This window comes from Onychomys torridus, chromosome 11 (genome assembly GCF_903995425.1).
Source record: "Onychomys torridus chromosome 11, mOncTor1.1, whole genome shotgun sequence".
Taxonomy (NCBI): Eukaryota; Metazoa; Chordata; class Mammalia; order Rodentia; family Cricetidae; genus Onychomys; species Onychomys torridus.
In genome coordinates, this window is record NC_050453.1 from 34603658 (window position 1) to 34631564 (window position 27907).

The window sequence follows — 27907 nt, forward strand, 5'->3', positions numbered from 1 at the left end:
TTAACTTATAAGTACATTGCAATTCTAATCTAAATTTAATTTGGAGTACTTCATACCTAAATGGGACAATTCAGATGACATGACACCCATGGAAAATTAAATGCAATCAAATAGCCAAGTGAACCTTGAAAACGGGAGCCAAGGAAACTTGTCTTACCATGTGCAAATGTATTAAAATTAACTCCTGAAATAAACACACAATGTAGGCTTTGAGAAAAGAATCAGATGAATAAAGTGTGAATAAAATAGATAATTCAGAGTTCAGAGACAGATTATGTGCATGTATGAACTTAATATACAGAAAAGCATCACAAATCAATGAACAGATGGCTTACTTAGTGCGTGATGCTGGTAAAACTGGTTCACTTTATAAAGAAAAATGAAACAGTATCCCAACTGAATGCCACATATGAAATAGACTAAGTAAGATAATAAATCACAAAGTGAACAGAATATTGGAGAATAGCTCTGCGTCTATTGGCAGGAAAAACCTTTTTACTAAGGATGTTAGAGGCTCAAGTAATACTACCAGGAACCCTGACAGAACATGAGCAAATGACATGAACAGATAATTTATAATAAAAAAGTCTAACGAACAGAGAGATATTTAAATTCAAACTTGCTGTTACTTAATGGGATTCACCAAGAACGATGAGAAATCAATCTTATTTGACTGTCAAAAATTCCAAGGCTGGACCAGGCTGGATTGTGTCAAGTCATTGGGAATGATAAGTGCTCCCAGAAAACAGGGGCATTCTTGTGTGTCCAACCTGTAAGTACTTAAACTATATAAGCATATACCCTATACCTAGCAATTCTTCTTCTGGGTATACAACTTTTGCACACCTCACTGGTCCATAGATGGATACATTGCTGGTATATACTACAGCACCATTTGAGATTGTGAAAGGTTGAAGACAATTTGATGTCTGTCTTCAAGAGTGTGGAGAGGCAAATGTAATGGGTACACATCAAGTAATAATTTTATAATAATTAGAAGTAAAAGACTGATGATTCTAAAAGTGCCCAGACATAAAAATTTATAACAAGTTATATAACCCTAAATACCTTACACACATTTAAATCATTCCATAACCAAAATAATTCTGTAAGAACATGTTTTTCAAAGGCAGAAACAAGAGGCTCCCCATTCGACATGTTGGGATGGCTGTGTGGAAGACAGAAAAAGAGCTGGGGCAAAAGGAAGTCAATGGGCAAATACAAAGAGAGACCTTGTTGGAGGCTGATATTGATAACATACAACAAAGTGGGCAGTTTGATTAATGCAAACCTTTGACCTGACATTTAGCTGTTCGTTTGGACATGCTTGGTATGGTATATCCATATGGTATGATTAGTATGCTACTGCTCCATAGCCAGGTCTCAGAAGAAGGCAAAGGCAGACCCCCGTGTGTGTGTGTGTGTGTGTGTGTGTGTGTGTGTGTGTGTGTGTGTGTATTTGTCTTCCTGTCTCCCTACTTCTCTCTCCCATGCCATGCTTGCTTGCTTGCTTCAGGGAAACATCAGACTGTTTCTAAGTGGCAGAGCAGTGGGAAATCCTTCTAGCTGCTGTTTGGATAAAGGGGCACATGATGTCCTGATGTACAGATAACTAGGTCCCCTTCCAACAGAAATTCTGGTAACCACGTGTTTTTCTAGAATCCACTACTCATTGCATTGGAGTCTAGAATTTGTGCCAATTTCCATTCATTTTTACCACCTAAAAAAAGCCCTGAGTTTTATGTCAGAGGAGACCCCAGAGTTATCCTGGAGAGCACCACAGAAGGATGGAAGGGAGATAGCAGGGGGCAGAGGCAGTAACAAAGACGAAAAACACAAAAACAAAACAAACAAAACATCAGCCTCTGCATTACTCATCTCTAGCTACCTCTTTGCTTAACCTCAAGGTCAAGTCAACCCTTTTACAGTGTTCATTGTCTCTGAGGATGAGTGTTCGCACCAGTCTTGTTTGCCTTTTATAGTATTAAAAGAGACAATGAAACTGGCCTCTCAGAAGATCATTTCACCAAGTCCCTGTGGCTCTGTGGGGAATATATTTGTTTCCTCATTTAAATTCATGTCTCTAAAAGACAAGTAGACCTTGGATGAAATTTCAGGAGACAGCAAATTATAAATAATGTATCCATATTTTTTCTCTCCCATACGACTTGTATATAATTCCCCCTCGAGCCTTGTGCAAACACCAGAGACAAGAGGACAGGAAGCTATTAACATGATGGAAAGATTGAAATGGGCTCATGTCGTGTGGTATGAACATAAGAAAAGGCATCTTGATCAAGAGAGGTTTTGAGGCCAGATCTTTTCTATAATCATGATGATGGGGAGGAACTGAGAAGAGTGGAGGAAGGGAAAACCATAATCAGGATATATTACATGAGAAAAAAACACCCCTATTTTTAGTAAAAGGAAAAAAATAAAAAGAAAAATATCATTATTGTTTATTATTATTAGTTATTATTATTGGCATCTCAACTATTTCCAGACCATTAGATAAGCACCTGCTTGAGTGACTCTTTGATCTTGGTCACCCCAGGACAAGGTGAGTGTTTGTCAGTGATGAAGGCTACTTTGAAGGCAAATTTTAAACTCTGTTGTCCATCAGAGAAGGCATAGAAAACTCTCACACAGTCAGTATATCCTCAGAATAGGATGCTGCTAAGTGGAAAATGCAGATACTGTCCATTAAGTTGAAAAGGATGCTAGGAGCATAAAGGAAATTAGCCTCTAACTCCTTCAGCCCTGGTGTACTGTCATGTAGACTTTCAGTGTTCCCCAGACTTGCTCAGCAGGATTAATTCATGCCCGTGGGGTCTAGACAAGCATCCTTTTCATTCTTGGATTGGGTAAATATATTCTACTTTCCACTTTGGCTACTTTCCCTTTTTGGTACTTTCTCCACCCTCACCTTTAGGAAGCAAGTGCATTTTTATTCTCTTCTTGGATAAAATTTCCTCTTGGCAAGGGGCAGGGAGTGGGGTGAAAAGTAAGCGATTATTAATATTAACTGGCCAGTGACAATGCAGCCCAGTGTAATGTACCCAGGAAGATTTGTACTGCGGTGGCAAACAGAACCTGAGATTAGAGAGAGACTTTGGCCTTCATACTCTGCAAGCTGCACATCTTTGTAGCATCCTGGCATAGGGTATTAAGAATCTTAGTTCTCTTCTTCAGTTTTATTTTACCATAAGACTTCCACTTCTGCACTCTGAAGCTGAGATTTAACTCTTCAGTTCATCTATCATATCATACCAGGCCTTTTACATGGCACTTGGGCATGCATTATTTCTTGCCCAAGAAATTTTCACTCAGCAGCTAGTTGTTTCAGTGGGTTCTGATAAATCTCCAAAACAAAACCTGTAGGATTTGAGATGCATCAGTGACTTAAATTTCAGCTTTCCATTAAAACAGTAACTCCCAAACATGGATACTCTTTTGCTACATATTAGGTGATAATGGTGAGTCCATTGCTGGTACCCTAAACTCTATATGGGGTGAGTAGCTCAGTTGGTAGTTATATTCATTGCATAGAAGTTGGGCTCTTCAGTTTCCTTCTTTTTTGTTTCTGAGTTAACACTGGCTATGTTTAAGGAACTCGTTGTCAACTGGAGTTGTGCAAAATAACAAACCAACCTAAATAGATACCAACAGTCACCTGAACTGCCCAGCAAACCAAGCCATTAGCCAGCTTCCTCTTCAGATTACCAAGTCAGTTGTCAATTACCTGATTTAATCCTCCCAAGATCCTGGCTAGATCTGGAGTGCTACATCAAACTATTGCATCTAAGACAAGGCAGTGATGGTCACAGAAATGGTTATATGTCTCAGTCCAGAGGGATCTGGAAAGGAGCTGCAGCTGTAGATACCACAGAAACTTCAGACGTTTGACACACTGCTTACTACTGCCAGCTGTGACATTAGCAGGATGGGAATGAAAAGCTCATGCAACACTGAGCATTTGGGATGACAAAATTATTCCTTTAACCCAATAAACATGCAAACCGGGAGCTCTGTGCATCTGCTAGCTGCGTTCTTTTATGGTGAAAAAATTCTTAATTCAGCAGAAAACTCTTCCCAATGGGTCTTTAAGTGCCAGCTCCATAAGGGACCCTTTAATTAACCTATGAAAGTGCAGGATGAGTTTGAATAAGAGGTGATACCCTAGTTCTTAATAAGGTACCTTTGAAACAGCAAAGTAAACTTAAGCCTCAGAAGAGACAGCAAGTGTTCTCTAGGTTCCACTTGGTAAGGATATGTCACGGATTCGTGTCTTGTGTGATAAGTTTATTTCTATTTTCCCATTAAAATATTTGCTCTTGACTAATGAACTCATTGAAGATACTCTTTAAAGTATTAGAAAGTATAAACACAAGGGAAAAGGACTCATTCACTATTTCACTATCCAACAGTGACTTTGAAGTATTTGATCAACTCTTTGCTTTGTCATCTAGAATGAGTAGATTGAGAGAAGGGAAGGGGTGGGGCTGGCACTTTCTGTTGCTTTTTTGAGAAGGAAGGGCAGGCTCTGGGACATGGAGGAGGACCTAGTCATCCTGGTACTCTGAAATTCAGGAAACTTACGTTTAGGGGTGAGGGATATGCTCATATTAGCACCACTGATGGACACACCGCTGGGTGGGCAGTTATACATCACAAGCAATAAAGGGATGCCATGGAGGTAGCAGAGAGGCCTATTAACAGTTTAGATCCCAGGGCTGGACTATCTGGGGTCAAATCTCAGCTGTCTAACTTCAGTATCATAGGATCTTGGATGAGTTATCTCATCTCTATTGTACCCTACTTTCCTTGCCTGTTTTATATATATAATCATCTATAGGACAGAGGCTGTTATTGTGAAGGTGAAATTAAATACTGTTAAATAATGCATGTAATGTGTTTAGGACAGTGCTTGCCAGAAAGTCATGTAAGTCTTTGATTTCTAAAAGCATTCTCTTTTTTTTTTCTTTCTGTGAAGCCAGGAATCAAACCTAGGACCCTGAATATATTAGGTAAAAGTATTCTATTAAGCCACACTCCCTATTCCTAGGCTTTTATTTTTATCTATCTATCTATCTATCTATCTATCTATCTATCTATCTATCTATCTATCATCTATCCATCCATCCATCCATCCATCCATCCATCCATCCATCCATCCATCCATCTACCTATCTATTCTTGTGGAGCTGGGGATTGAATCTAGGACCTCATACTTGCTAAGCAAACATTCTGCTACTGAGCTATGTGCTAGCTTATATTCCTGCCCTTTAAAATGGTCTTTTCAGCGGTTTTAAAGATTGAGTGAGACATTGAATATGCAAAAAGTACCTTGTGTTCTTGAAGGCATAAGGGCTTATGAGGGTTCAGTACTGAAGGTTTCCTCTGTTATGTTAACTAGAAGTGTTACTGAGGACAGGCATCAGGGGAAGGAGAGAGAGAGAAAGAAGAATTTTTCTAGAAAACAGGCAGGAAATTGGAACAAGAAGCAACCTGGTGTCTCTGCTTGGTGTCCTTAGTTGGTCCACATGGACCACAGATTTGGGCTGATGTTTCTGTGATAACCTCAGTGATGGGGATTTTCTGGCAGGGTCTTGGGAAAGGGGTAGGAAAAAAGAAGCTGAGTGCTTTTAATAGGTTCCTTCCAGGCCAAGGCTCAGCAGAGGAGGCAGATGCCATGGAGGGAGAAGGCATCAAAGTGACTCCGAGTCCCTCACCTGTGGTGAAGACAGTAGAGGTGCGGCTGCTCCTTGTGGCATCCTGAGCTGCCTGCAGGAGCACTGTGTAGTCAGTGTTCTCTGACAGGCCCTCCAGTCGGATCCAGGTATCCTCAGCATCCACAATCAGCTCCTGCAGAATAGAGGCAGCTGGAGGGAATAGCCAACTTGCAATCTGGGACAGTAAGGAAGCTGGGTCAGCAATGCTGTCCTCTCCATCCCACAAGAAGGAGAGAACTGGCCAACTCCTATCTCACAAATGCACATGGGATAAATTTAGGTACCTGGGTTATTGAGCCAGTGGCTTCGGACTGCATTGGGCTTGCTGTGGAGTAGAAGCAGCTGAGGAAGCAGAGACCCTCCCTACTACCATCAACCAGACCTGCTCTACTTATACTTGTTCTTGGGATTTGGTGTCTATATACAATTTTCACTTTTAAAAGGATCCTACCACAAGGGAAGGTTTGCCAACTAGTTCTCTGGTGGATTGTTTAGACTGATGACATAAAACCAAAATTGATCATCTCCTTACCGTAGGCTACATAAAGATGGTACTTTTATAATGCTTATCAAGGCAGGAAGGCCTCCTGGGTTTATTATATGGATCATGTTTGCTTGGCTCTGGGAGTAAGAAAGCATTCTGATAACACAGGATTAGGAGTTTGTCATGTTTTGTACCATGATGCTCAGAGCACCACCACACCTAGTGATGATCCAGAGAGGACATTGACACTGAGAGAGGGCTAATACTTTACTGCAGCGTGGGCAGAGAACAATAGCAAAGTCATAACTTGATACTTCCTGGATTAAACCTGGGCACTCTCCTTAATAGCAGGCTGTGTAGCCAGCATCTGGAACCTCATTGGTTTCCTGTGAATTGGTTCCTTCTCCATCCCTGCAATTTCCATGGGTCATTCCACTGATCAGGTTCCACATGGCCTCTCGTGGGAGTAATGTATTTTCCCCTTTCCTGCTAATGCTTACCTTGCGGCTTCCATCAGTCGATTTGTATGTCAAGACATAGTTTTCAATCTCTGCTCTGGGTGGCTGCCAGGAGATCAGTGCGCTTTGCCTGGTGACTTCGCTGGCTGTCAGGTTGGCGGGAGGATCCAGGACTGCAAAGAGAAAATGCTAGGGTATCCCTAACTCTCCAGCTCTTCCTTGTTCGATTTCAGGCATGGTAATCTTGCTCACAGGGCTGTTCCCATGCTGACTCTAGTTCTGGCTTGGGTGGGATCATAAAGGGTGCTATTGTCCTCTTTGAAGTTAATCCCACCCCTGCAAGCAGGACTCTGGGCTGAGGTATGACATCTTCCAATATAACTCTTTATACTTAGGCTCCGGAACCCATTCAACCTCTATCTACTTGAATTTGCAACCATCTTGTGTCTTCTCTTGTCCTAATGTTCTTCTGGTCATGATTTTACCCAGCAGCTCCCCACTACCATATCAAGCTTTCCAATACTGGTCAGAGTTTCCTATACCAGATACAGCCTTAGTCCCAGATTTTCCTGTATGGCTCTGCTATTGTCATAGAGATCCTGAGTGTAGAAACAGAAGTGCTAATTGCATGGACCATATTCAGCTGAAACCTATAGCTTATTATTTATTCCATTACTAGGAAGCATATTTTTTTTGGTTCCACATAATCCTCCAGGGATGATACCAGTCATGCAGGAGCCTGTACTCACGGGTAGAGAAGTTAGTGGCGATAGTGCCACTTATGAGCGGTCCACTGGTGGCATACATGGTGACGGTATAGTGGGTGCTAGGAAGCAGGTCAACAAGCTGGAATTCTTCATTGACTCCATCAACCAGGATGGTTTCTCCAGCAACTGAAATCAGATCCATACAGATAAGGAAAGACCCACCATATCTAAAGGCACTTCCCATGGATTCAGTACTCAAGGATTCTGGGGAAACTATAGATAATGGAACTTATTGTCCCATACAAGGATCCCCTTCCATCTTTTTGATTTTATTTTTCATTCTTCAGAAAGAGTATTCTGTATATGGAGGCCGAATTGTGTCTCTACCTTCTACTCAGGCTTCTGCAATGGGGTAAGAAGAATCCTTGTTTATCTGTTTGTCCAATTTTCCCTACCAAGTGCTCCCTCCTTTATAGTGAGAAAATTCAGCCCCCACCTCTCATTACATTTATATGACAATTCTAAAGTTTCCATAGTTCTGACTGCTTCTCTCTGGACAAGAAAGTTTGTCAGGGTCTTTGCTGAAGTGCAAATCTTGGGAGACAATTGAGAACAAGAATTATTGCTGCTGATCAATATTATAAACAGGATCCGCCTGCTTCTGTGCCTGTCATCTGTATTATTCCAGGCTTTAGGACAGCCATGTATCATTGCCACTACACGCTGAATTTATTAACAATCAATGACCTTGTTTATCACCACTGCCTTGGTGGATCATTCTGACCTGTGGGCAGAGTTTTGCCTTTATTTCTATCATCTTTCACCTTGGTTGAGTTTTGGACCACAGTTTCAGTTTATTAAAACATTTTAAATGTGAATTCAATCAATCACAGTTTTGTTTAATATACAAATTTTGTAAGCACGTCTTCTTGGGGCTCATTCAAGCTGTTACCAAAACTGTTCATTAGATCAGAGCCAAGCCCTCTGTTAGACAATTAGAGTATTTCTGAATCATCCAGCATTTAACAAAGTTTATTAGGCACATCTCCAAACTAGGTCAGACCTGATGTCTGTACTAAACTATGGCAGATCCTTGAATGCTCATCTCTTTCCAAATACAGGAAGGCCGCACATTTTCTCATAATTCCCTTGTCATTTTTACTTTCTCTGAGATCTTGCTCCTTTCTTCCTCTCTGTATCCCAATTCTAAATTATGATGGCCCATTGGGTATAGTTCACTATGCTCTATCTTGCATAGTTCATGCCACAGCTCATGTCAAACTGAATTTACTTCTCTGCATCATCACTAGAGGTGAGTTTCATAAAGATAAGAACTCAAGCATTGCTTCTCAACTCTTCTAGGCTTAGTGAGTACGCAGCCCATGGGAGCTTATCAAAAGCATTTGCTAAGTAAATAGATGTGAATGGAGAGGATGGAGCTGTGTGCCTTGTCACTGTGAACAGGTATGCTGCCTTAGGGGAGTGGGGGATACTTTGTCAGAAAAGATAATGCTGCAGCTAAGACCTGAAAGACGGTCTTTCTAGGTTGACTCTTGGGGAGAGCTGTTCCTGGCAGAGAAAATGGCACATGGGCAAATGCATAGAGACTTGAAAAGGCTTTAAAACGCATGCTGATTTAGGAAATGCTGGCTTATGATACACACCTAGGGACAGTAGGAGTTGAGAGAGGCTGTGCAAGAATGTAGAGGGGTTGGGATGTATCCATGGTGTCTCACTTTGAGAAGGATTATGCAATCAGCTGTAGTTCCTATCAACTCATACTCATGGTTTATCATGTACTTTTCCAGTTTAATTAAAGACTAAATGGTATTAAGCTTTCTAATGCCTTGCTGAGATACAATTGTGCTAACAGAGTTGCAAAGCAAAACAAATCGAAATCAAGGAGGAAACTTTGTGAACCTGTGCTGGTACATAGTAATGACTAATGCCTTTTCCATTTTGTTTGATAGTGTGTGCTAGTTTTCATTTCCCCAACTTTGATGATGAATTATTCTTTGCAGCTTGTAGAACTGGCTTTCTCTTCCATCTCTGAAAGTCAAGCCGTCTGCCTGCCTTCTGTTCTCTGGTATCTTTGTTCCCTAGATTCCTGAATATAACCTACAAAAATTCTGTGATCACATGTTTAATTTTGGCCAAGAAATAATTTCCCTAAGCCTAGATATTTGGAATGTGTTTCAGTTTTGCTTTGAGCTTCTCTGTTCAAATAGTATAAGGGAATGAGCATGATGAAAATAGCATTGATATTCAAATTTTTGTGTTGATTCAAACTTTTGGGCCAGATGTAGGTAGGGAAGACAACAGAAACATTGCTTAGTAGTTCTAAATTGATTGTTACCTGTTGATGTGGTTTGAAGGAAAATGGCCCCCAAAGGGAATGGCACTATTAGAAGGTGTGGCCTTGTTGGAGGAAGTGTGTCACTGTGGGGGCAAGCTTTGAGGTCTCATATATGCTCAAGATACTACCCAATGAGAAAGACCACTTCCTGTCGCCTGTGAGTCAAGATATAAGAGCTTCCAGCTTCAGTTCAAGCACCATGTCTGTCTGCATGCTGCCTTGCTTCCCATCATGATGATAATGGACTAAACCTCTGAAAATGTAAGCCACCCCAATTAAATGTTTTTTCTTTTATAAGAGTTGTCACCGTCATGGTGTCTCTTCCCAGCAATAGAAACCCTGATTAAGACACCTGTTAACATGTTATCTGTGGCAAGTTTGCTTTGATAACTAGTATTTTTCTTGCTCTGTAAACATCTAGAACAATAAGTGGTTCTCAACCTTCCTAATGCTTCAGTCCTTTAATACAGTTCCTCATGTTGTGGTGACCCCCAGCTATAAGATTATTTTCATTGCTACTTCATAACTGTAATTTTCTAGTGTTATGAATTGTAATATAAATATCTATGTTTTATGATGGTCTTAGGCAACCCCTACAAAAGGGTTGTTCCATCTCCAAAGATTTCACAACCCACAGGTTGAGAACTGCTGGTCTAGAAAATTCTTCTTTCTTAACTTTTGTACCCTTTGGTGAAAATCTTAGCTCAGTTCTGAGTTTCATCTTCCTCACATTAGCTCTGATTTTGTGTTTGTTCTTGGTTGCTTGCCTTTCTTCAGCCTTTCAGACTGAGCTTGTGTGGTTTTCATCACCAACTATTTACAAGAGTTGGGGGATAGCTTGAGGACTTTATAGTGCTTGAGGGCTACACAATTTCCCCAACCTAAGGGAATTTCTGATTCGACCTTCAGATGGCAAAAGTGAAGTACTTCTTCACTTCCATACTGGCTTGCAGCTCCAGTCCCCACTCCCCACCCCCACCTGCAGGTACTCACTTGCAAAGTGTGTGAGGACAATGACATAATTCTCCACTTCACCCATGGGTGCTTTCCACTGAAGCAGGGCTTCTGTTGGGGTGATGTTGGTAGCAACCAGATCCACAGGGCTATCCATGGCTGAAACAGAACAGGAGAATATCAGGTTAAAGAAATAGCAACTTCAGGGTAGAGGTACCACAAACCATCGGAATTTTCCCATGTGGTGCACATCGGTCACTCATCTGGTTAAAACAACGGAGTGAAGACTGATTCTTTTTCTCCCTGTCTGGCTCCATTCATCTCTTTCTTTCTCCCCCTTTCTTCTACCTTTCAAATATCCACTTCTCTCCCAATTGCTCTCAAGTCCTTCTTTTAAATTAATTCATTAATTTATTTTTTGCACAATTTTTTGACACGTTCAATGGGAAGTGAAAAATTCAAAATGCTCTGTTGTATGTTAGATATTTCACTGGAGATGGCATGAAGAACCTGTTGAAGATGTTATGATTCTTTAGTTACTGGGATAATTCTGCTTTTCAGGCCGCTTGTCCTTTCACACATGTGAGGGTAACCTTTGGGGAAAGACCTCTGTGAACTCTGGGAAGTGTGGTAAAAGTGCAGGGGCAACCCCACACCAGGAACTCGGTCACAGAGTCATGTCTACTTCCTGATTTCTTACATCACCACTCACAAGCTTCAGTCTGGACTATCTTCAGGGCATGCTTTCTATTGCATAAAGAGCCAAAGTAATTCAGTCAAGCTTAGGGGAGCCAAGATTGCCTGTCAGGGGAAGAAAGTTTGCTTATGAATGGATTATGATTTTACTCACCCATGCTGTAACTCTTGGGTTTACTTATATGCTTCCTTTTCATAAAATAGGAATTTATTTATAGAGTGGATGTTATTATAACAATTTAAGTGTCAGTTCAACCTGAGTCATACAATTTATGTTATTTATGTTTGAGAACCAAAATCCACTGTTCATCTACTCTCCTGTTCTTTAATTAAGTGAGCTGTATTTGGTGTTTTTTTTTTTTCTCTCTCTCTTCTCTTTTTGCTTATGTTCCTCATCATAAAATAACAATAAAAACCCTCATAATTTAATGTTTTGAATTTTATCTATAATATGTGCTTTTAAAAACTTCTTCAAATGCTGCTCTTACTAAAGTATAGTTGGGTGATTTCTGAGATGTGGATGATCTTTTGAAGAAGTTCTCATTTCTATAAATGTTAAGATCATTGTGACTACTTTCTGAGAACAGGACAGTTCTGGGAAGTGGAAGGAGGGCAGTGTGGCTTAGTGTGCTACTGAGTTTCTGCTTTTGAGATGTCTGCTGCCCATGGCCAAGAATCCCAGGAGTTAACTTTTGGCCCTAGTCACAGCCCTTTTATCTTGGGAATAAGATGTTCTAGAAATCCATTTTATGATGTTCAATGAGAAAACATGGCAGAATTTTCAGGAGGGCAGGAAAGGGGCTTTCTTGGCTCAGTGGATTTTACTTCTGCTCAACATTTTTTAACCAGATGCTTTAATGATCACAGATAATTAGATAGAATGATATCTAGACGGACTGATAAAACATAGCTAATGCATCTATAGTCACAGACCTGGAAGAAGGGAGACTCAGAAAGGTTAGCATACTCTGTGCTGTCCTGAGAAGGCTACTTTATCTTTCTGAAAGATGTATTTGCCGCTGTGTAAAGAGATGCTGTTTTGGCGTTTGTGAGAGTATCTACAAAGCAGTGAGGAATTCTTAAGTACATTTCCCTCCTTCAGGAAACACCATCTCCAGGGACATTAAGCAGTGTCGGGAAATGCAGGTGTTCTCTTAACGAGGCAGGCAGAATGTTTTCCTACATGTAATGGAAACTGTGCTTTAACTAGAAGGTCTGTTCTGAGGTTGAGGATAGAAACTGATGGTTGTGCCTTCCAGTGACATCTACAGCAAATCTTTGCTGATTCTACTGATATACTTAAGGACCAGAGAAGGAAGGCTAGCAGAGCTGCTGAAAGGGAGCTCTGTCCTCAGGCTTTCTGTCAAGGAGCTAGTTTTCTGAAGAAGGCATGGAAAGGGGACTTCTCTTCCTCACTTTCCAATATTACAAGCTGTTCTGTCTCCTCCACTTTCCTTCCTCTGGGGATCCTTCTGTGGAGGGGCTTGTGGACACAGAGGACTCTTGGATCTAATTAGATGGCCTATAGGAGAACGAGGACTATACAGTATTCCTGTTGGTGTCTGAGGATGCTACACGGGGTCACCCTCACCTCCATTGCCTTCATACAGGTGAAAGACTTAGAATCTTTTTCCTGGAGCATAAAGCAAAGGGTGGCTGTATAAGATGAATAATCTCATCCCCCATTTCCTATAACTGGAATAACAACTCTTCCCTGAGGTTCTCCCACCCCGAAAGTCTTAAAGATTCAAATGTCTGCTGTGGAGTGCAGCCCCATCACGTGTCTTTGAAAGAGCACTATTCATAGAGGAAATTCCATGGAAATTCCTAACCTGAACCAGCAAGACTCCTCAAGTGTGACTCACTAAACTCCTATAATTAGACAGTACAGTCTGGGGAGACAAATCACAACTTGTCCTGCAGGGTACAGTGAGTCAGAGGAGGCCAAGGAACCTGATATCCGGCTGTATGAACTAGAATAATTTCACTCTGCTTCTGTGTTTGTTTCAAACCCTCTGCTCATGTCCTGACCTGACACTCAGCAAGGGAGCCATGTTTACCTGTGTGTACCAGGGTGCAGATGCGCTCACTCTCCTCTCTGCCTCGCACACTGTTGAGACTTATTTCATATTCAGTAGCTGGATGCAGCCTGGTGATGGTGAACTCTGTCACAGTGTTGGGCACCACAGAGCTGTCCAGCCGTCCCACTAAGGAAGAACAAAACCCATCACTAGAAGTTCAACAGCTCTCTCATCAGTGGGTCCATGGCTCAGAGTACATTGGGACAGTGGGTCACGAAGCACAGATGGATGTGGGCTCAGCATGCAATAGGGAAGACAGATCAATGATTCATAAGATGGTAATTGTGGAGCTTAAATAAATCTTATATGCTGGCCTCACTCTTTCATTTTATGGGCTTCTTAGAACAAAAGTAAATGAATTATTTACTATGTCAGTTTCTATCAGACTAGTCTTCTCTTAGGTGACCATATCAAGGCAGTGTAGTGGGCAGAGCTGCAAAAAGTGCTAATGCAGCTCAGAGAAAGGTAGCCTGGAAAACTGTCCTACCCTGGCTGGAAGTGGGTATGTCTTCCACATTGTTAACAATGCCTCACACACCAGCAAAGAGCTGGCAGTATGCAGGCAAGGTCTCAGGCAACTTCTCTGACTCACACATTGGCGGCAACAGCAGAATTAGGATCACATCACTGTGGTTCCCTCCAGGGCTCCATCTGGCTCTGCTGGGTCTTTATCTATTTCCTGGATTCTAGTCTTAGACTGTATGCTCAGGAGAGTACATATAGCCCTAGCTCTAGGGAAAGTCTTTTAGGGTTCACTGTTTCTCATTGCACAGCCTAGCTAATGATGTCCAGTTGCTTCCATTGGTGAAGTGTCTGGCTTTCTTGGTAATGTAATAAAGCCTTTTTGAGAGGAGTTGGGGAACTCATGGCTTTCCAGTTGTTCTTCACTGACACACTCTCATTTTGAGGAGTATGCCACAGAAAGGGGCCAATGTCCTGTGGATGTGACAGTACCCCCAAATTAATCTCCACCCAGCTTTAAACCTCCTTTATGTTTGAGAAATAAAATCATTTCATTACCTTGTGTGGGTCGATATGATACTCGGTAGTAATCAAAAGGTGCAACAGGAGAGCTCCAGGAAACCATCACTGAATCCTTAGTCACATTGCTAATTGTAATGTTTTTTGGGGGATCAATTCCTACAAAGATCAGGGAGTTGTGGGATAAAGACAGAAGCACAGTTTGAAAAAGGAATTTCTATTCCCAGTTTTGCATTGATTCAATAGTGTCCTATAGGCAGGCATAGCCCTACATAACTAATAGCACATCTCTAACAAGATGACCAGTGTGATGTCACACCTGAAACATTGGGGCCATGACCAAATCCAGTTATGAACATTCTAACAACGGGAAGCTAAGTTGGCAAGATCTGTGCTTCCATGCAACAATTACTACATATCTAGACCACCTGGAAACTTCCTTTTAAGTCCCTCTATTTTATTTCAAGTAGGGAATTACATAGTTATCTTCTCTGAGGAAAATTTTTCTTGGAAAGATCCAATGCTGCTTTTTAAAATTAATTAATTAATATTTTTAAGCAGCCACCTTTGGTTCAATTGGGGAAAACTGCCTATTAACTGTAGAGGGATTTCAGAGTATAAGTCCCAAACAAATATACTTTTCTAAGTTTTATTTTATTTATGGTGCATACTTAAATTGTGGAGTTGAATCAGCTGATTGTTTAATATACTTTTGTATATTTGTGAGTTCTTGTCAGTTGATAGGGAACTACCTAAACACAGGTGTTCTTATGTACACACATATCATATTTGGGATTGCATTTGCAAATGATCGAATGGAAATGACCCAATTCATCTTAGAGCACTGTGTTTTCCAAACAATGTGCAAATCAACCCCAGTCTTTTGAGTGCCAGGTCACCACATAGTTGCATGCTAGTTCTGTGTAGATTCTGAGGGAGATTCACTTGGTAGGTAGTCAAGTGATGGCTCTCCAGAACAGAAACATCATCTTTTCACTTAGAAGGATTCCTTTGGAGACTGGCTTTTTTCTTAGGCTGGTAGATCTAGGACAAATGCATTTATGACTTGAGCCCTCAGAACACTGGGTCTATCCTACTTTCCAAATTGGAGTTTCTCATTGTATGCTTCTTATGCAGCCCTGGAAGAAATAACTGCTTCAGAACAACTGAAGGAGGCCTGTTAGCCATAAACTCAGTTTGCTATTCCTTGAATGTTTCCCCTTTTAAATTGTATTGGCTTATCAAAGACTACTGTGAGAACCCCTTCACCAACCTTTCCAACCTCACCTGTAGTGATGGAACCCACTATGGGCTCAGAGGTTACTGTCCCATGGACAGCTACAAGGTTCACTATATATTCAGTGGCTGGCTGTAGACCCATCAGAACAGCATGCCTCTTGGTGGCATCCAAGAGGACCTCCATCATCTCTTCCTCCTCATCCCTGGGGCTGTAGTTCAGAATGAGTCTGTCTGCTGGGGGAGATGGGTCACTCCAGGTGATGTTGACACTGGAGGAGGTCACATGAGAAAAGTGCAAATGGGAGATAGGGCGGAAGCCTGCAAAGTAGAGAAGATTGGCTGCCCTGAAACATGTGTGTGGTGGTACGTCATTGGGCAGCAGAGCTCCTTGACTTCCTTCTTTGCTAATGAGGGCTGCACTCTCACCTGCTGGCTCAGAGGGCCTACCTCCCCACACTCCAGTCCCGCCTAGTCGATTCTTCCCAAGCCATATATTGAACAGTCAATTCTAAGAAAACTAGAAGCACTTCTGTGAAATATTTATAATAATGATCCAGGATTTAAAAACCTCTAGCTTGGAAAAAAAATTGTGACATAGAGCTTTAGCATTCCCATTGATTTAATGCAGGAAGGGCAAGGTGGGGACAAATCAACTACTGTGTCCAGGCTGTAAAAATAATCAGACATAACATTTCAGATGTGTGGCATCCTCACTCCCCCCTTCCCTTTACTTCCAAACATGTCCTTTTCATGCATGTATTAATTTTTTCCTCTCTTCCACCCTGCACATCTCTTTTAGTGTTCTCCTTTGGAAGACTGGGGCATCCAAATGACCTTCTCACATCAAGATCTATTTATTCTGGAACCTCACTGAGATGTCTGCTCCCCTGGTACCTGTGAAGGCATCCACAGTGGACTCCAGGCTCTGCTGCCGACCCCTCTCAGCAGTGATAGAGATGATGTATTCTGCTCCAGGCTCTAGATCTGTCAGGGTATATGAAGTCCTGTCCCTAGGCACAGTGACTTCTGAGGAGATCCCAGAAGATGGGGTAAAAGTAATTCGGTAGTGATCAATGGGACCACTGGCCTTGGTCCAGATGAGAGAGATAGAGGTCTCTGAGGAGGCTGTTACCATAAGGTCTCGGGGACTGTCAAGTTCTGTGGATTAAAATCAGTTTTATTTGTTTGTTTGTTTACTCATTCATTCATTCATTCATTCAAGGTCTTATGTAGACTAGACAGGTCTTGAACTCATTATGTATCAGTGGATGATCTTGAACTTCTGATCCTCTTGCCTCTGCCTCCCAAGTGTGAGAAGGCAGGCATGTACCACCTCACTTGGCAATTAGCCTATTTTCCACTGGCTCTGTTGGAAAGCCACTGGTTAGGGAACTACCCTGTGTGTCTCCAGGCTGTCAGCAGACCTGCTGACCATGAACCCTCACTTGTCATGGCTGAAACTCTTCTCACGTTTTGTTAAACAGCTTCCCTTTGGAAGATGGCCAGGGATACACAACAGATGGACAATCTGTAGAAAGGGGTTATTAACAGTGACACGCTGGAATACATCCACCACTGGGATGGATCTAGCTGCTGATTTGCAAGCGCTCTGTACTTGTTTTTACTCATCTTCCTATGGTAAGCCAAACAGGAAAAAAGAGGAGCCAGCACCACTATGGATAAGGTGGGGTTCATGGCAACTAAGTTTCCTGTCTTCCCCTCCCTGACTTAGAGGTTATTTTGGGTTGTTCTAACCACAGGTATACAGGTCTGAGGACTTCTGTAGACTCTTGTTAGTGTGCTCCTCCAGCAAGTTTGTTTATGCTAGGCTGAATCTTTGGGAATCGGGATTGACCCAAACCTCTAACCCTGCCCACCCTAAAATGCTTATATTTAAGCTTACTATAGTGACTTTGAAATTTCCCAAGGACTCGGAAGGGAAACTGTTGGATCCAGAGCAGGAGGAATCTTAAGTGGGCTTTTTCTGTTGTTCTGGGATCATATAGGACGTTACCAAGTCTAGGACTTCATTGTGGTGGTCATTTTTGAGTGTTCCTGTGATGCAGACCAGGGATACACATTCCGTTGGCTATGAGGTGGCTTAGACAGAAATACAGTCTGCTATGGCATCAGCCTGTGGGGAATTTTCATATCTACCCTGCACAGTCCTTAGTCCTTCAGATTGTGGGTCAAACACAGATCCGTAGTGAACAGGGCAGGACTTCAGATGTCAGATCAGGCATAGGGTAGATGCTGACAGTTGGCAATGGTCAGGGTCTTGTTCACTTGGAGGGTTACCCCATGCCTGATCCTAACAGAGCTAGCCTCCACACACCTCAGTCTTAGGTGCTTACAGCTTAGTCACCTTCCTCACCATTCTGCTACTTACCAGTCCTGGCGTTCATGGTAGCGGGAATGCTTTGTTTTGAGTTCATGACCGCAGATATTCCAAGTCCATATTCTGTGCCTGGCACCAGATCTGTGCGTGGATGCAGAAACAAACATTATTCATTCTCTCTCTCTCTCTCTCTCTCTCTCTCTCTCTCTCTCTCTCTCTCTCTCTCTCTCTCATGCACACATATATGAACACACAGGTGTATGTGATGAGGAAGGCTAAAAGGAGAGGAGAAAATGATCATAGACTCCTGTTTAGATTTCATGTTTAGTCCACCTTCAGTTTGCTCCCATTTTTCCCATTAAGAAATCCCAGTTTTGCTACTTGTTAAATCCATAGGAAGTTGGTAGGATGAACTGGCCAGTGCCAAGTGGCTGCTTATTATGGGTCTCAGACAGGCAGTGTGGCTGCCCCTGTCAGTGTCCTTGGGAAAAGTGGTCATGTCTAGAATGTTTTCCTGTGTACATGAGTCTCATGTTGGCTAGCACAGTGAAGTGGTTCTTGCTTAAACTGAAGTGTGAAGAAAATGTAATCAATAGGAACAGTGTAGACATGAGCCCTGGAAGAGTTTCTTGACCATGTGTATAAGGATTATATTACATGTTTTACAATAGTCCTGAGACCACACCTATGAACATAGGATTTTTGGGTTGCTTCTAGAAGGCCACAATGTATAGACTTTTCCTTTGAACATGGGGCTATCAGGCTTTTAACACAGATGTGTGCAGAAGTCCAGTACTTGTGACCTCCCTGGCAAAGTCAGTCACTCAGTTCTGGGTATTTAAGCTATGGGTCAGTTACAGTTTACAGTGGCTTCTTGTGGACTCAGAGTTTGAAGGGAATTCAGAATTCAAGGGTATAAGCCTCATGGGAAAGCCTTTGGGAGTTCATTACAAAGGATCACTGACAGGTTCCTGGAGCATCTGGAATTCTCTCGAGTCTTTCTCTCCACTGCTCCACATTCATTTTCAGATCAACTGGTTTGATTGATGTAATAGTTTCCTATTGCTACTGTGACAAATTACCACGATTTAGTAACTCTCAACAATCCGAATTAATGATCCTCTAACTCGGGAGGCCTGGGATCTAAGATGGCTTAGCAAGGTTGCCTTCCTTCTGGTGCTCCCAAGGGAGGACCCATTTCTTTGCTTTTTCAGCTTCTAGGGGCTGCATGCCTCTCTTGTCTCTTGTTTCTTAATTTACCCTCAGAAAGCCTGAAGCTGAACATCATCAAATCCTTTTCTCTCTCTTTGATCTCACATTCCATTGTCATATCTACCTTGACTTTGACCTCCCTGAATCTAACTTATTATAGGGACCAAGGTCAGCAAGTTGGACCCACCTGATAGCACAGGACAATTTTCTCATCTAAAGATCTTTAATTGCATGAGTAAAGTTCTTTTTACCACAGAAAGTGATGTAGTCACAGAGGCCATGGATTAGGATGTGGATATCTTTGGGGACCATTATTCTTCTACTATAACTAGCTTCAAACTCACCCTCACTTATTAAGACTTAGATTATAGAAAAATACAGCAATCTCATTGCCATCCCTGGGGGCCTTCAGTGGCCTGGCTAATTCCTTCCATCGGGCTCATTATGAGGCCTGCCTGGGCTCCTGAGCACTGTGGATGGTAAGACTCCCTTGTGTTTATGCAACGTTGTGTTTTTTTTTTTTTTTTCAAGCATGAATGTACTTGGAGCTTCATCACAATCCCATGAAGGTGGATGGGCAGTGTTATCCACTCTTATTAATTATCCATGACTGTTGCTGTAAACTACTACAAACTGGGGGCTTCAAACAACAGAACTATTCTCTCACAGTTCTGGAGTCCAGATGTCAGAGAACAAGATCTTGGCAGGACAAAGCTCCTCCAAAACTTTAAGGAACCCTGTCTTGCCTCTTCCTGGCGACTGGTGGGATGCTTAGCTCTCTTTCCCTGGCTTGCAACTGCATCACTACAACCTCTACCTCTTCAGGCTTGTGACGTTCCTTCTCTGTGTGTGTTTCCTCATCTTAAAAGGACACCAGTTGCACTGGATTAGAGTTTAAGATGAACCCATTTGAAACTGATCATCACATAACCACAGACCCTTTTCCCAAATACTGTCATTTCTATGGGTTCTGGGTGGACATGGTGTAACATTCATAAAAAAAAAAAATGAGAAATTGAAGCAATGGGAATAAATCTGTGACCAGTTTAAGAAGATTCCCAGACTTCCAGCCTCAGAGCTCAAGGCCTGGGAGGTTTCTCCTCCCCTAGCTACATCTGATCCTCTGGGCTGTTGCAGCTTCCCGAAGGCAACACCAGTGATTTTTCTAGGGAATGTGTTTTCTAGCCTCTCCTTAACCAATGGCTTGTTTTAACAAACAGGAATGCTGCATGGGAATCAGAAGGTTCCACCCTGTTCCTGGCTTTGGTTTGGTTCCCAATCTGTGTGATTACAGCAGAATCTGACCTGGTCTTACCCATCAGTCTCCCCTGAAGAATGCAGTTGGGCCCTAGCTGGGCAGAATTAGAATTAGGCTCCATTTTCCCACTTCAAACCAGCTTGTCCCTTCTCTAACCCTTACTTGGTTCTCTCTTGAGACTGTCAACCTAAGTAGAGGTAGAGTTTGAAGTACAGCAGGCTTTGGAGTCTGGTGTACATTTACATATGCAGGCCTGACCATTTCCCACATGTATAATTTTGACTACTTAATATCTTTCGGCCTCAGTTTCTAAAGAATGGGAATAATAAGCTTGGATGTCAGAGGGTCACTGTTAAGGATCCAGTGAATTTTCTGTGTACAGGTCCTTGTCTGTAATGAGTGTCATCAATATTATCACTACCCAGCACAGAGATGTATCCTAGGATGTTTTTAAAGCCTTTTCATATAGGTGGTCTTATCATTATCAAAAAGTGCCCAGGCAGATTGGTTTGCTGAAGCTTGGCCCCTGACTCTGACATGAATGAATGAATGAATGAATGAATGAATGAATGACTGTCTCATGGAGTCAGGGTATTAGTGAGGAGTGCTCCCTGGCTGGTCTCAGTACCTGTCTCTAGTCTGAGTGGGTGATTGCAATGCATACAGACCTGTTTAAAACACACCGTCATTGCCATCAATATAGTCCACTATCCTCAGAACACCCCTCGTTGGAGAATTCAGTTACCTTTAGGGCACCGACTGCTTTTCTCAGGCAACTGATTGAGACCTTCAATTGCTTATAATGAAGTAGAAATTTTCCAACGTAGTCAAAGGGTGACAGATCAAGGCAGTAAGAAAGAAATTATACGTTGCCAAGCGGATCTAGCATGTAATGTTTTCATCCCAGTTTCTTATTTATGAAGCTTAAATGAAATGTTCAATAATTTACAGCAGCATTGCCTTCTCCCAGAAAACAGCAGATGTTAGAGTGCTCTTCCCAGACTTTCTGTCTAGGGGACAGGGAAGCGGGACTGTCTTACAGGCCTCGGCTTGCTGTATCCCTTTGATTTCCAGCAGCTCTCCTCCTGAGCTGCAAGTGAATTGTTGCTCTTTGGCAGCAGGTAAAGAGCAGTTCTGCTGGCAAAGGAAATGTGTATCTGAGGCATAGCTGCCGCACTTCTCAGCACACAGAGCACGCTGGGGGATTTTTCACTTTAAAGACCCCATTGCTCACCATCAACGCTCCCTTTATTTTTCCATCCTACTTTTGCGAGTGAGAGCCTATAAACGGCTCCATTCCCTGTCTTAACAAAAGCTCAGACAAGTCATCCCATAGGATGTCACTATTCTCCGTCCCTTATAGAACTTCCTTTGTTCAGCTTGAGGGCTGACACTTGCCTAAACTCTTTCACTACATGCCCATTCTTCTCTGAATCCCTAAAGCTCACAGCTCATCCAGACGGTCTGCAAGTATTACCGAGGGTCCCCTTTGTGTCAAGCATGAGGCTGTGGGCTTTGGATATGAAGTGAGCTGATAAGACATCCCCTTGTCCTTTTGAGGGTCAAAAATGCATCTGAACTGGAAAAGTAATTAATTACTTATTGACTACCCATGCTATGCCAAACACTGAGTTGCAAGTAATAGGTGATCTGGAGGAATAAGAAGAAAGGTTAAGAAGAAAGACGAGGTTAAAACAAGGATTTTAAGTGTCTTGATGGTGAAGACGACAGCTCCAAGTGTACCTTTTATAGAGACCCATGTGTGCCCTTATTAACTCCCATGCAGCTCGACTCATGAACAAATATGGGCTCAGAGACGTCCATCCCTTGACCACAAAGCTAGTACAGGGCAAATCAAGGTTTAGAACCTGGTATCTTTCCCTAATTGTCCTACAAGTTGGCTTTGGGGACTGGTATGAACAAACCAGAATTGGAGAGTCCATACTGTGTGCTGTTAACTAAGAGTGCCTTCAGAGAATGGGCTCAGCTTGGCTGTAGCGGCCGGAGAAGGGACCTTGAAATCCAGCTAAGATGAAGAAAGATGGAGTCTCCCTGTGGTCAGAACAGGGCAGGGCAAGAACCAGTGGGCTAGTGAGAGCGGGAAGGCGATGGACATGAGCCAGTACTGCACTGCAAGGATGGCCATGATGAAGGTAGAATCCCTCACTTGCTCCTGCCAAGGAAACCCATGCTTGCAGCTACTGGTGGGGAACAATGGGGAGGGAGGCAGGGGATGGAGGAGGCCTAAGGAGCTGTCTCTCAACAGCAGAAATGTAAGTAAGTCACCTGCCATCTGTAGGCTTGATTGGCTTCAAGTGGGCATGAGTTAATGTGGACCCTTTTCATGTCTAAATCCCCGGTTCTCTCTTCCACAAGCCTATGGAACTCAAGGCTACCAAATGGGGAATAAGGGTTTAGTTAGTCCTAGCTCACTGGTTGTTTTCACAGAGAGGGCCAAACCATGAACCCTTTCCTTAAGGAGCTTACAGTCAGCCTTATTTTTATCTTAATTTTGACAGCCTGTGTCAAGCCATATCTGACAAAGTTATTTATGAAAACAAGACCAGATGCCATGTCCCAGCACAGCGAAATTCCTCGGTAGTACAATTCTGAGGGAGAGCTGTCACAGATGGAGAGAAGTCTGGGGACAGAAGACCTTCTAAGATGTCCTGAGATCATACCTCATGGGCTAAGTTAGTTAGATGGAGAGCCAAGCTCCCTGGCACTGTCCTCCTATCTTGGATAAGAAGGGGCTTCTCCAGTGAGTCAGCCTTTCAAGAAGGCTCTGCCGCTGGGGGACATGGATGAGGCCAAAGTACCACAAGAGGCAGGGACTCCATCTTGACTTTCAAACCACATTTAGAAGGAAAGCAGTAGTAGACAGCATTCTCTCAGATGGAACTTTCCTGTTGCCAGTGAGATTAATGGGGAACTGGCTCATCACCCTGTCTTATAGGAACACCCTATTCTGGTTCTTTGCTATAAATAAGTGCTCCTTGTCCAAGGAGCCAAAGAAGAAACAAGCATTCTGATCTCCCGTCTCCTGGCTTCTCGTGCATGTAAGAGACCTGGTTCTTCAGTTCTGTGAGGAGATGTTCTTTGTGCTCCTCCTGTTTCCACAGCTTACTCCATACCTTCAAGCTCCCTGACAGGCCACATTTTTTTTTTAAAAGGGTGCCTTACCAAAGTGGCCACTTGGGGTCACTATGACCTTGTCCAAAGGAGTCTGAACTTTGTCTTGTCCAAGCCCCTAGACCCTTAGCCCATACCTCTCCCAGTCAGAAGTACCCAAGGACTAGCACTGAGGACAGTGTTTGCACCAGTGTGGCAGGAGAGGACAGACAGGGTGGAGTGGACATAAATGCCTTGGTGGCTGTTGATTGACAGCTGTCCTCCCTTTGAAGTACCAAATTCCTTCATGGGAAATCTCCCCAGGAATAGTATATCTGCATATACATCCTGTAGAACTCACTTTCCCATCTCTGGGCCAACATCTAGGCCCTGAGGAAGAAGTGATGGATTTACTAAGTGGCCCCTATCCAATGTTTCCCACCAATAAGAAGCTGTGAAGAAGGCTAGTCATACTGATGAGGTCTGCTTGCAGATACTAGCTGTATATGTATGTACTTGCACGCATATGAATGTAAATGTGTGAGTATTTGTGTATATATGTGCATATGCAGTATGAGTGTGTCTATGGGCCTATGTGGTTGTGTGTATTTGTATATAAGAAAGTATGTGAGTGCATATAGTGTAACAATGGTATGTATGTACACATATGAGTGTATAATTGTGTGTATTTGTGTGAGAGCATTTGCATGTATATAGATGAACTCATGTTCTTCATGTGAGAGAATGAAAGTATGATTGTGTTAATGTATATGTATGCATATAAGCATGTGTGAGTGTTGCTGCATGTGAGTACGAATGCATGGTTATATGCATTTTTCTGTACATGTGTGGGCATGCGTGCATGTATTTGCCTTTGAGTGTATGTGTGTAGATATGTGCGTGTGTGAGTTGAGACATGTGTGGTGGCTGTAACTCTACTTTTTCTACAATATATGCGATGGCACAATGTCTATAGGTTCTAGGTTTCCTATTGATTGATGTTCTGATTATCAGCTCACTGATTAAAGATTGAAACACTAGTATGGAGCAGCAGGAGGCTGGCTAGAAAGTATTCATGGGGAACCATGGAGACCAGCTCCTTTGACTTTGTCTTCTGGTCACAGTGTCCAGGAGAAAAAGGGAGGTTTGGGGAGGATGCATATAGGTGCCAAGAGCCTGTTCCTTTGTGGCTGAGCATGCTTTCTGAGAACAGAGCAGAGGAGTCACCTCAGACACAACGATCAGAGTACTGATTTTTATTATTATTATTATCACTATCATTATTATTTCCCACTAGTCTCTGACAGGAAGGCATTTCTTTGACCTCATTCCAGCCAAGAACCTGGAATCTCCTTCCCTTTCCCCTTTCCTCCCTCCTTCCCTTCCTCTGCCAGGAGTCTTCCATATGGCTCATTGTCCGAGAGCAGAGTGCTACCAGTCTTTTCATAGTGCCAGGTTCTAACCTAGAAGGGCCTTAATGAGCCTGTAAATCTGTGGTGCTTTGAGACCCTGTGGAGACTCTAGGCATAAAACATTGACCGAACAGACACCATAGAGACTTGGAGGCTGAGCCTAAAAGAAATGACTTAGCATTTAAGATTCAAAAGCCACCCAAGCAAGGAAAAGCAAAAAACCACTGCAGACACATAGTCTGTGGTTTAGAAACAAATTTGTATCCCAGAGGGAATTCTCCGGGCATTGCCTTACAGAAAGTAATGAGGGAATGTCTGGGATTCTAGACCTGAGACTAGGTTTTGTGTTGTAAAGAACAAATTTGTGGAAGGGGACTGAAAGGTGTGTACTGCTGTGGGCCCTTTAAATAACTCAGAACTCTCAAAGCCAAGAAGGCCCTGGGTTTCAGAGCAAAAGCTTCATGGTAGCCTCAGACACAAGAGCTTCTGTCAAGAATAGCAAATACAGGTGCCACTGCCTCCTGTGGTAGCAATTACCTGTGAGAATAAAGGAGGTCTAAGGTATGCCAGGGAAAAACCAGGCTGCAATGGGTCTAGGAGTGAACTTTGTGGAAAAACAAACAGTGAAAAAACCAATGGCTAGTGTGCAGTCAGTGTGTTCCAGGTTCCAAATTCAGCACTTACACACAACGGCGCATATGGTTTTACTTAATCCCCTTGACAGCTCTGTGGTAGACATCAGGAAACTGAAGAACAGAAAATGTAGGGAATCTGGTCAAAGATGCATGGCTCTAAAGCCATGTACCCCAAATCTGAGTAGGATGACATCAAAATCCATGCTCTGGAAGAGTGCTTTATTTCTGCCAATGTGTGTGTCCATGTGCTCACAAGCTTCCTGAGGCTCTGAAATATAGACTGTGGGTCAGGCAGAAGAGGCCTCTACCATTTCCTCAGTGACAGTTCTGTTTCTGGTGCCCATATCCATTTAGGGCATCATGCTGATCAAAAGAGGTCATCCTAAATCAGCTAACAGACCTTAGCACCCCCTTCCTCTCCCCTATCATCTACTTACAGTCTGTCTGTTGCCTTGAACTCATTAAATGTCTGATTCTCTGTAAGAGCCAGAAGGGACGGAGGATACCAAGAAAACAGGCCTTCTAAACCAACAAGATCAAACTTCATATGAACTTACAGAGATGGAGGCAGCGTGCACAGGGCCTACACTTGTCTGTACCACGTCTCTGTGCACATATTACAGCTTTCAGTTTAGTGTTTTTATGGGGTTCCTGAGTATGCGAATGGGTGGGTCTCGTGCTTTCTCATGGGCTCTTTTCCTTCTGTTTGTATTGTCCAACTCTAGTGTGATAGCTTTTGTTTTATCTTATTCTATTTTGTTACATATTATTATTTAAAAAGATAAAATTAAATATATGATTCTCACAATGGCTCTATGAGGTGAGTGATGTCACTTACAGATGAAGAAACAGAGGCTTGGAAGTGGGGAGGGGTCAGCTGACCCAGACACATGGAAAGTGATGAATCTGGGTCCAAGTCAAATAAGAGGTTTCTGGAGGCCCCCACACAAGGCAAAGAAACTGAGAAATTCCTCTTCAGGGTCCAAGTAGGGCAATGAGTGCGGATATACAGTTATTTAGAACTGGGACAAATCATTTCCCCTTCCCTCTTCTCTCTTTCCTGGGTCCTTCTTCCTGCAGACACTTCAGAAAGAGAACAGTGATCCTTGGGACTAGTTTCAGCATAGGCATGTACTACCCTTGGTTTTCTTATATGCCTATAATCCCTCCTTAAATCGTGCCGTGGTTTGCATTTATAAATCTCCCAGCAGTGAACTTCCTAGAATTATAGGAGATGCATATTATACATACATACATATATATACATATATATAATAGGCAATACTCAAACACAAAATATCAACCTATTTTAGCCCATTACTCAATAATAAATCTCCTATGGCCCTACAGGTCTGCAGTACTTAAATTTGAACCTTTCTTTACATTTTACATGTGTAGTGGCAGCAGCCAGGAAAAGAAAAGCCTCTACACTGGGACATAGATGCTGCTCTGAGTCACTATGTCCCTTGCTAGTGTGTTGTGAACTTGTACAAGCTTCTAGGGGCTCTGAGCCCTCAACTTCCTCATCCATACAATGGGAATGCTCATAGCTGCAAATATGTGGTAGAAGACTGGTATCAATGAGCACAAAGTCTTCTCTTTTTTTGTTTTTCTCCTGATATGGGAACTAATAACTAGGCTGTGGTTGGTTCTCTATGATTTTACAGGGTAGCTTCTATCCAAACAGCTAGCCACCATTCTTGTAAAACTTTACCGGCGAAATCACCCTGTAGCCATAGGCAGAGATGTGCTACTTCCTCTTGTATCATTCAGGTTTTTTTTTTTTTTTTTTTTTTTTTTTGTTGTTGTTGTTGTTGTTGAAGGGATTTTTTTTTAACGAATGTTGCCAGCTCTCAGCAAGGTCTTTGCACCAGCTTGCAGCCCCTTCCATGCCCAATTCCTTCCTGTTAGCCTGCTTTATCAGCATATTTCCCACCTCCTTGTTGTGTTTCTGGCTGTGTATCTCTTTGGAAAAGGTGTTCTTTAATGTCCACTTTGACTAGTTTCATTTGGCAAGGAGGTCCAGGATTTCAGTTCCGGAAGAAAACCGCCTCAATCACACTGTCCACACTCTGCGGCACCCCTGGGCTAGTGAGACAGCAAATGCTTTTGCAAGCTGTGATGTAAGTTAAATGAAGTCTGTGGGCTCATGGGCAGCCTCTGGCCCACAAGCATTATGTCCATTTTATCTGTCATGTGAAGGCCACATAGCACACTTCAAGCACCCACCTTTTGGTGAGGTCCGGCAGGTAT

The 27907-nt window shown here is 42.6% G+C and overlaps 1 protein-coding gene across 2 annotated transcripts in view; it reads right to left on the reverse strand.

The window, feature by feature from the left end:
* Positions 1–27907, reverse strand: part of Tnr (tenascin R) — a 399879-nt gene that overhangs the window by 23555 nt on the left and 348417 nt on the right. For both annotated transcript variants that reach the window (XM_036202163.1, XM_036202164.1), the window contains 9 exons: positions 18078–18167; positions 16583–16846; positions 15737–16006; positions 14489–14608; positions 13448–13594; positions 10731–10850; positions 7424–7567; positions 6717–6847; positions 5733–5865 (listed from right to left, as the gene is read on the reverse strand). In XM_036202163.1, coding sequence (XP_036058056.1) covers positions 5733–5865; positions 6717–6847; positions 7424–7567; positions 10731–10850; positions 13448–13594; positions 14489–14608; positions 15737–16006; positions 16583–16846; positions 18078–18167 — 1419 coding nt within the window. The remainder of the gene's footprint in view (positions 1–5732; positions 5866–6716; positions 6848–7423; positions 7568–10730; positions 10851–13447; positions 13595–14488; positions 14609–15736; positions 16007–16582; positions 16847–18077; positions 18168–27907) is intronic.